The following is a 10028-nucleotide window of genomic DNA, read 5'->3' on the forward strand; positions in this document are numbered from 1 at the left end:
AGGGGGCCGGGGATGGGGCAGGGGTGCGGAGTGCTGTAGGGTCAGTCACGTGCGTCCCACGTACTCCCAGGTTCCCACTAGTTCTCGGTTCGCTGGGCCTCGGGGGGCAGTTAGGGCCTCCCCTTGCTCGAGGAGGGGGCCCAAGCGCCCAGACAACCCCGCCTTGTCTTTCCTCCCCGCTGCGGGCCTTGGCCTGATGGGACCCGCTGGACCGCTTCCCCAACCCTGTCGGGGCCGAGCAGTGTGTGGGCTCTCTGGCTGGGGGAGGGGGAGAGGCGGAGGGGGGCTCTGGAATGGCCTCCCGATCGGTCCATCGGTCCATCTTTCCGTCTGCCTCCCATCCTGCCGCTTCGCACCCCTCCATCTGATCCTCCATCCCAGCCCCTCTCTTCTGTGCCGTGGCTGTTTCCCACTTCCTGTTTTCTTCCCGGCTCTGGCGCCATAGAGGACTGCCTGGAGTGGGGGAGGTGGTGGGGCCCCCCAGGAGGTTGGCGTGGTCTTCCTCTACTACCACTCCTCCCTTCCTATCCCCATAGCCCCTTAAAAAAAACTTTGGGCAGTCACGTGAAGTTGGGGGGTGCCCAGGAGTTCAGTCCCCACAGGCTTACAGAGTCTGACTGGGAGAATCCCTGCCCCGCCTCTAGGACTCAGGTTTGCCTCTGGGACCCTGCCATTCCATGTGTGTCTGCTGCCACTTCTATACCCTGTCTCTGCAATTTCCTGAACCCCTTTCTCAATGTGACTCTCTCCTTGTCTTGCTGGACCCCATCCTTCAGAGGTTCTGCACCCCCAAGCTCTCTTGGTACAGGTTGGTGTTTCCCTGTCTTAAGCACGTGGATGCATACACAACACACTCACACATGCTCCCCTTGCCCGTGCCTGGCTCCTGGCTCCAAGGCCTGGGGAACAGAGCCCCATTGAGACACCCTGACGTCACCCCTCCTTCTTTCTCCCCCCCAAAGCTGGGAACAGGCCCTTATGTATGCTGTGTCCGATGAGGAAAGCCGATGTTGGGGTGGGCCTGGGAGTGGGGAAGGGTCCCTGCCAGGAATAGGAGCCAGGGTCCAGGCCCTAGGGGGGAGCTTGTTCAGGGAAGGGGGTTAACAAGGGGGCCTGGGACAGCTCCCAGAATGCGGCTTGAGGCCTTTCCAGAGCCCCCCCACCTCCTTTCCGAGTTCCCTTTGTGTTGCATGTAGTCTCTCTCACTCCCTCTCTTCTGCAAAGTTTATTTTTAGCCTCCTGCTCCCCCGCTCCCAGGACTGTCGCTGCACACACGTTGCCTGGTTACCGGGACACGGAGGCTGGGGCTGGTGGGCTGGGAAGGGTGGCTTTAATTTTGGGGGGAGGATGGAAGTCAGTACACCCCCCCACCCCCAGATTGATGTCTCAGAGGCTTCAGCCCCCCTCCTGGTTCTGGAGCCAGATTGGGGCTGAGGTGGAAGAAGCATGGTACCCTGAGTGGGGCTAGGAGCTTTTTGGAGGGGATGTGAGGGTGCATGATGGCTTGGTCACTTGGGTTCCAAGGGACTCTGGGCCTTGAGGGTGACCCTGGGACTTGGATTCTCTATCAGGGTGAGGATAATGGGGTGAATACCTGGATTCCCAAGAGAGGGCTGGGGCCATGGGCCAGGGGAAGGGGTTGTCAAGGTTGTCACTTTTAAGTGGAACAGGGGCTGCTGTTGCTTGTCTGCGAACAACTGGAGGTCATATCCCTGGAGCCCTAAGGGACTAGTTTGAGGCTGGGACTTCTGAATGGGGCAGGGACTAGGTGGGGAATGTAATACTGGCCATCCCAGTATACCCAGAGCCAGTGGTCAGGGACCTGGATCCTGTGGGGGACAGTGAGCTCTGGATTTGGAGGGGATGGTCCCTTGGGAGTAGAAACTACTGATCACCTGTGTTCCCAAGGGGAATGGTCCCCTGTTGGATTCCAGACTGGGGTGGAGTCTTTGAGGGAGGCGCAGTGTTTCTCGGACGCCTGGTTGGTACCTGCTTGAGCTGGGGCCAAGGCAGGGAGGCTGATCCCTGCAGCCTGACTAGGACTAGGGACCCCGCCCATCTGTAGCCATCCACCTTGGCCTTCTCTGTCTAGTGGCTCCAGGGCCCCTGCCCTGCCTTCCCCCCTCCTTCCTTTCCTCCCCTTTCCCTCCTCCCACCCCTCCATTACCGGCTGCCTAGTGCTGAATTATTGATGGCCCCTGATTACCCGGGGGTTTGGGAAATGACAACAACCGCAGCCCCCCCACTCCCCCACCCTGCACTGCCCACCCCCTCTAGGGACCAACCAGCCCACCACCAACCTCTACCCAAGGTTAACGCTGGGGGCAGGCAGGCAGGTGGGCAGGGAAGAAGCTGAGGATGAGAAGGCAGAAGTGGGAAGAGGGCGACAGCTCCCGTGGGTCCTGCTATCTTGAGGCTTGGGCTGGAGCCCTCCAGCCAGGTTGGGCCCGGATGCCTGGGTCTGGGCAGGGCAGTGGAACTCAGAGGGTCCAGGGCTTGGGGGGGGCCCTCTCAGACAGTCTGGGTTTCGCTCTCCAGGGAAGACAGAAGCCTCTCTGTATGCAAACGCTGACCTCATCATCAACCAGCCACCCCACCCCTCCTGGTCCTTTTAAGAAAAAAAAAAAAAATCCTCCTCTCGGGTCCTGGGGTGGGAGTATGGGCTCTTTTGGGTCTTGGGGGGAAGACGGTGTAGTTCCTAAGGAGGAGATCAGAGGAGCTGGAAGCTGGAAAGGGGGGGTGCAATTGTCTCTGAATGGGAGTGGGGTGGGCTGGAGTACTGCACCCCAACCCAACTGGCCACGTGTGCCCCTTCTTGCCCCTCCCCCACTGGCAGCCCTGCCCGTCGGCCTGGCTTGGTGCCTGGCCCCCTGGCACTGGCCCCGGGACCCGCCGCCGACGGTTTCCTGTTTCTCCCGGTGTCGCCGGAGCAGGCTCCAGCTTCCCCTCCCCCCAGCTCCTGTCTAGCCCCCTCACACACATGGACAGACACACACTGTCTTCTAACTCAGGTTTTGACTTGGCTGAGGGGAGGCGGATTTCCCCATTTGAGGGCGGGGCAGAAGGTGGACCCTGGGATGGGACCCAGAGCCCCAGACTTGGCTCCTGACCCAGGGCCGCTCCCTGCCTCCCATCCCCAGGGTTTGCCTTCCCGGATTGGGCCTACAAGCCGGAGTCGTCCCCTGGCTCCAGGCAGATCCAGCTGTGGCACTTTATCCTGGAGCTGCTGCGGAAGGAGGAGTACCAAGGCGTCATTGCCTGGCAGGGGGACTATGGGGAATTCGTCATCAAGGACCCAGACGAGGTGGCCCGGCTCTGGGGTGTCCGCAAGTGCAAGCCCCAGATGAATTACGACAAGTTGAGCCGGGCCCTACGGTGAGGAGGGGCCCCTGAACAGATGCAGATGGCCCCCACGGGTTGGGAAACCCCTTCCCTGTGGGAATAGGCTTTGGGTTTGATCCCTGGCTCTGGTAAATCCTAGCTGTGTGACTCTGGGCAAATCCTAGACCTTCTCTGAGTCCTTTGTAACAGAGGGGTCTTGAGGCGAGAGCATAGTCACTGGTGGCGCCTGTATTCTGGCCCCAGGCTTGAGGGGAGAATTGTTTCCCACCCTCTGGGCACTTGATTTCTCTTGTGTTTCTCCTGTTTTTTGGTTGTCCTTTGTGAGCTGCACCTAAGCGCATGTCAAGGTATGGGGTCTAGACCTGGGTCCCGTGTACCTGACCATCCCAATGGTGCTTCTACACCCACAGCTATTATTATAACAAACGCATTCTGCACAAGACCAAGGGGAAACGGTTCACCTACAAGTTCAACTTCAACAAACTGGTGCTGGTTAATTACCCCTTCATTGATGTGGGGTTGGCTGGTGAGTACCAGGGATGGTGGGCGTGGAGAGGGTCTGTCAGTGTGTCCAGGCCAGGCCAGGGTCCTTGACACCAAGTCTCCCCTCTTCTGCCAGGGGGCGCGGTGCCCCAGAGTGCCCCGCCAGTGCCATCGGGCGGCAGCCACTTCCGCTTCCCTCCCTCAACGCCCTCCGAGGTGCTGTCCCCCACCGAGGACCCCCGCTCCCCACCGGCCTGCTCTTCGTCGTCATCCTCTCTCTTCTCGGCTGTGGTGGCCCGCCGCCTGGGCCGAGGCTCAGTCAGTGACTGTAGTGATGGCACGTCAGAGCTGGAGGAGCCACTGGGAGAAGACCCCCGGGCCCGACCACCTGGCCCTCCGGAGCTGGGTGCCTTCCGAGGGCCTCCACTGGCCCGCCTGCCGCATGACCCTGGCGTCTTCCGTGTCTACCCCCGGCCCCGGGGTGGCCCTGAACCCCTCAGTCCCTTCCCTGTGTCGCCTCTGGCTGGGCCTGGCTCCCTACTACCCCCTCAGCTCTCACCGGCTCTACCCATGACACCTACCCACCTGGCCTACACACCCTCGCCCACGCTGAGCCCCATGTACCCCAGTGGTGGTGGGGGCCCCAGTGGCTCAGGGGGAGGCTCCCACTTCTCATTCAGCCCTGAGGACATGAAACGGTACCTGCAGGCCCATACCCAAAGCGTCTACAACTACCACCTCAGCCCCCGCGCCTTCCTGCACTACCCTGGGCTGGTGGTGCCCCAGCCCCAGCGCCCTGACAAGTGCCCGCTGCCACCCATGGCTCCTGAGACCCCGCCGGTCCCCTCCTCGGCCTCGTCATCCTCTTCCTCCTCCTCTTCCCCATTCAAGTTTAAGCTTCAGCCACCCCCACTAGGACGCCGGCAGCGGGCATCTGGGGACAAGGCCCCGGCAGGTGCTGACAAGAGCAGTGGCGGCCCAGGTGGGCTGGCCGAGGGGGCAGGGGCACTGGCTCCACCACCACCGCCGCCACAGATCAAGGTGGAGCCTATCTCGGAAGGCGAGTCGGAGGAGGTGGAGGTGACTGACATCAGCGATGAGGATGAAGAAGACGGGGAAGTGTTCAAGACGCCCCGTGCCCCACCTGCACCCCCCAAGCCCGAGCCCGGCGAGGCTCCTGGGGCAGCCCAGTGCATGCCCCTCAAGCTGCGTTTTAAGCGGCGCTGGAGTGAAGACTGTCGCCTGGAAGGGGGTGGGGGCCCTGCTGGGGGCTTTGAGGATGAGGGCGAGGACAAGAAGGTGCGTGGGGAGGGCCCTGGGGAGGCTGGGGGTCCCCTCACCACGAGGCGGGTGAGCTCTGACCTCCAACATGCCACGGCCCAGCTCTCCTTAGAGCATCGAGATTCCTGAGGGCTGTGGGCTGGGGACCATGTCCCCCCCGCCCCCATGCTTCTTATGCTGCCTTAACCCCCCCATGCCCTGGAGGTGAGGGCAGCTCTCTAGTCTCTTCCCTGCCTCCTCCCGTTCCCCTCCCCACATTTTGTATAAAACTTTAATTTCTTTTTTTTTTAATGGTGGGGGTGGGTGGGTGCCCAGGGCTGGGGGCTGTTCCCTGTGTCTGTGGGTTTCTAAGTGGTGGTGGGGGGAGGGAGGGGAAAGTTAAGGGGCCACCTCTATTCTGGGGAATTTATATTTGAACTGAGGCTTTGGCCTTAGTACCCAGGAACTTTTTTTATTACAATCACTTAGGAAGTAAAGCCTTGTCTCCCTCCCTGTTCTCTGCCTCTTGTACCTTCCCCCTCCACTCCCCAGCCATCCTCAGCCCCAGCCCTGCCTTCCCTGCCCCTCCAGGGGCCATGAGTGCCTGGGTTTCTCATACCCCACAAGGTTACAGCAGGGGAGGGAGGGACGATTTTATAATGAACCAAAAATCCCATGTGTGGGGGGTGGTGGGCGGAGGAGGGTAAGAGGTACCGCCCATGGGCCACAAATCTCTACAAGTGCCTGCTATCCCTCTTCCACTTTTCACCCCAGCACTGGCCCAACCCCTTCACCCCCAGCTGCTCCTAGGACTGGCCCATGGGCAGGTGGGTGGGGGGATGGGAAGGGGGTGCCCTGAAACCAAACTGGAAGCCCCCTCTGCCTCCTAGCTGGGCCCCCTGGGGTGGGATGGGGGTGCTGTGGTCAAGCCTTATTCTGTATTGGGGAGTGAGGGTGGGGGGGGAGAAGGGGGGCCGCTGGAGAATGTATTCAAAATAATAAAACTTTGGACCTTTGGATGCGGTGATCTGTCCTAGGTGCTACAGGGTTTCAGTTTTTTGCCTAATTCTAAAGGATGGGACCTAGATCAGCTCTATAGTAGTAGATCTGTGGCCAGAGGCCCCAACCCTATCGAAATGGGTCAAATCCAGGCTTGGGAAACCATCACCTGACCTCAGGTGTACTCTGGGTCTATCTCTGATGGCTCCTCTATTCCATGGGGATCTGTTTGTCTTTGGAATCAATCTCTTTAGATTTCACCACCACCCCCCCATTGCCTTTGCTGTTCTGATTGCCTGCAGTGGCTTCCCTCTTGTAGCTCTATGAATTCCTACCCATACCCCAGGTACCTAGTGAAGGCCAGGAGCCCCTTTTTTCACTACCTCTAGTGAGTGCCCTGTTCACATTGTTCTCCTTAGGGTGCTCTGAATTAAGCTGGGGAGTTCTTTGGAAACCAGGCCTGAATTGTCTTTTGAAATGTAGATCTCGCAAGGTAACAGTGATATGTCAGTCCAGCCATGGAAATAACCTCCCTCCAGCGAGTTGAGTAGGGACTGGCTCACTAGTTATAGTTGTTATTGACTGACTGTGTGCCGAGGACTTAGGACACTACTGTAGTTCCATCCAATCTCCAAGGTAGAGCAATTGGCTTAATTGAGTGACTTGTCAGGCCCTCAGGCTGAGTCAGGACATTAAATGAGGTTTCTCTCCAAAGCCCATGTTCTTTCAAAAGCAACTGAATTTTCTTAAAGCCAAAATGGTGGAATCCAGATCAGGTTTTGAGGACTGTAGAATCTAGGAGACAAACTCATAAAGTTAAGAGGACAAGATTGGTGAGCTCAAATCAGAGATGAAGGAATCCAGGCTGGAAGTGCCCTGGAGACAAGCCCAATCTCTTCAGTGCAGGTGAAGTGCCCGGGGCCTAGAGAGGGAAAGGGGTTTCCCCAAGGCCAGGTAGCTACCAAGAGATGGAGTGGCAATTGAAGGCTCAGGGATTGTTGGACCGGCTTCGCAGTCAAACCCCACCCTGTGCAACTCTGAGGAGGAAGGAACGTTGACTGGCAACCACTACCCACTTGTGCTTAAACATCATCTCATGCCAGCCCAGGGTGGGTGGTCCCAGATGTTGGTTGGCAGCAAAGAGTGGATCCAGGGCTAGGATACTGGCAGGAAACCTAGGCTCCTATGGTGGCCTGTGGGCAACTGCTCCCTCTCCTGGGTGATGTAAGTCATTCCCTGGGGTGGGGGCCACTGGGCTATTTCTGGAAGTTGGGATGAAGCATGTCTCCTGGCAACAGATGCAGCTGAATTGGTGGTGGTGGGGTGATGGAGAAAGGGGGATGTTGCCACCCTGAGCAGTAGCCTCAGCCTCTGACCCCATTGCCTTCAAAGCACCTCTAACCACGTCTAACATGGATTCAGAAGTGCTCAGCTCCAGAACTGCTGTCCAGGCCAGACCACAGTCCTACCAGACTTGTTGCCCCAGATTCTGGCTGTGTGGGAAGTCACAGGTGGCATATGGTCTTGAAAACTTCAGCTGCTCCCCCGATCTTTAATCGCCCACCTAAATCCATTTGCAAGTTTAACATGTTCCTGTAAGAAGACACCCTTGGTCCAGTCCATATCCCCTGAGATCCTTGCTTCCAAGTAAAAAGCCTTTTATAGACTTCTTAGGACGCTTCACACATTAATTCATCCCATCAGAGACCACCGCTCCCTTGCATCTATACCCCAGCACCTCCACAGACCCTCCCAAAGCCCCTTCCTGATTTTGTTCAACCATCCCTCATCCCTTCAGGCCGCTCAGCGGTCCCTGTCACCAGAAATTTCTCACAGTCCCTCCCAGACCTTTTATAGACACCCTAAGCCCCTTTAGGCTTCTTCACTGGTCCCCAATTACTGTTCTCAGGTGCCTATAAGGGCATCAAAGACCCCCTCACCTCTCCACGGACGCCCCTCCCCCCAACCTCTCCAGGCATCCACAGGCCTGACGTTTATAACCCTTCCTAGCTCCCTTTTTGAACGTCTTCACCTCCTACAAGCATTCTGACCGAGACCCTAATTCCCTCGCGGCGGTTGCCCACGTGCAGGCCACTGCGCATGTCTCACGGGTGCCGGCGGTTAAGTAACCGCTGCTATCCAGCCCCGTTTCGCCGCCCCTGTGAGCTTTCTTAGTCCCGTGTCGGGTTCCCTAGGTCATGGGGCTTGACTCAAATTTTTACTTTTCGATTCCGAGCTGCCATCAGAGGGCAACAGGCACCGTTCGGCCGGGAAACCACAATTCCCAGAACCACCCGCTCCAAGGGGCGCGGTGATATAGTCGCAGGCTTTGTGAAGGGAGCGGAAGAGTGTCTGCGCTTTGCCTTCTGGATTATGTAGTCTGGAAAGGCTTTGGCGCTACCATCTGACGCGGTTCTGTGTCCGCTAGGAATCGTGGTCAGGAGCATACCGAGTAGACAGGACATTGTTGTGGCTTCAGAAGGGACAGGACAGTGGGAACACAGGCTCGGATTAAAGTGGGAGTCCCTAGACTCTTTCCCATTTTATGAGGCTGGAGGGGCTGAGAGCGCTTTCATTCTAGTTCCAAGTATTTCCGGAGGAGGAAGGAACACACAACCATACACAGAAAACTCTGTTTCCCAGCGCCCTTTTGGGGGGCTGCTTTCCTTCCGGGTATTAATCGATAAATGGAACGACTCACTGAACGCACACTACCTGAACCTCCTCCTTGCGGTCGGCTTCCTTGGTTTTGGCAATCCAGGATACTGTAATTTAGGAAGCGGGCGGACGCAAAAAACCGAATGGGGTTCAAGACAAATTCTATTTCCGTCTTTTAAACACTAGGCTTAGCTTCCTGGTGTGAGCCACACTGCTAGAAAAAGCTAGACTATATCCGAAGACTAGTATTCTGATAAACTGCCGGGAACTTTGTCTCCCAAATCCTTGGCGGGGGGGAAGGACGGTTTTTCTGTTCTGATATGTGGTCACCTGGAACTTAAAGGAGATTGGCTCCATTTTCCAGCGGTCTCTGATCAACCACAGCTCTTTCTTAGGACTTGAAGGCGAGGGAGGAGGCGTTGAAACACTTTTCATTCTCCCCAGGGAAGCGCTGTCCTTATCCTTTCGCTCATACTTCCCCGACGGTACCCACTGAACTCCACTTCCCGGCAAGCCTTTGCAGTCCAGCCCCACAAAGAGTGAGGATCCAGTCTGGACTATTCCCAGCATGCTTCGGGCTAATGGTAGATCCCGCCCCTTCAGTTTATGGGGAGGATGCCTTGAACTCCATATCCCAAAAGCCACTAGGGCTAGCCGTAGCAACTGCTCTGAAGCTTTGGTATCGACTACATTTCCCGGCAGGCACTGCGGCCCAGCGTAACTGGGAGGAGGCACGCGGTACCTACTCCATTTCCTAGTCTAGCTCCGGAACTGCAGTGTCCGTTTGGGGCTTAGCGACCACCTGGGACTCCATTTCCCGGCGTGCTTTAGGAACTGCCTCACACCTGCAATGCGGTGAGGGCGTGGCGACGACTCCATTTCCCGGCTTGCCTCACAGCCCGAGATCTGTGGGTTCACGGGCGCCGACTCGATCTCCCAGTGTACACCTGGCTCCGGTAGACATACACAGACTGGACTCCGTTTCCCGGCGTGCATCATGACCTGCGCAGCTTAGGGAAGGCATGACTGCAGTGACGTGAACGTGAGGGTTTCTATTTCCCAAAGTGCTTCAGGGTCCGCGAAGGTACAGTTGACTGACAGATTACGCAGGACTCGCGCAGCGCGACCGGTCATCCCTGGTGTTTACCCTGAGGCCTTTGCGGACTTCATTTCCCGGCGTGCCTCGCGGCTCTCTGTGAAGGCCGAGGGAGGTGACGGCGGCGCGGACGACAGGCGGACTGCATCTCCCGGCGTGCCCCGCGGCGGGCGCTGGGCCGGAGCCGGAG

The 10028-nt window shown here is 57.9% G+C and overlaps 1 protein-coding gene across 1 annotated transcript in view; it reads left to right on the forward strand.

Moving 5' to 3' along the window:
- Positions 1 to 6104, forward strand: part of ERF (ETS2 repressor factor) — a 7171-nt gene extending 1067 nt beyond the window's left edge. The window contains exons 2-4 of the mRNA XM_008048267.1: positions 3141 to 3375; positions 3753 to 3868; positions 3962 to 6104. Coding sequence (XP_008046458.1) covers positions 3344 to 3375; positions 3753 to 3868; positions 3962 to 5235 — 1422 coding nt within the window. The 5' untranslated portion in view covers positions 3141 to 3343 and the 3' untranslated portion in view covers positions 5236 to 6104. The remainder of the gene's footprint in view (positions 1 to 3140; positions 3376 to 3752; positions 3869 to 3961) is intronic.
- Positions 6105 to 10028: the final 3924 nt, after the last annotated feature.

This window comes from Carlito syrichta, unplaced genomic scaffold, assembly GCF_000164805.1.
Source record: "Carlito syrichta isolate Samal-C Ts95f unplaced genomic scaffold, Tarsius_syrichta-2.0.1 Scaffold123301, whole genome shotgun sequence".
NCBI classification, from domain to species: domain Eukaryota; kingdom Metazoa; phylum Chordata; class Mammalia; order Primates; family Tarsiidae; genus Carlito; species Carlito syrichta.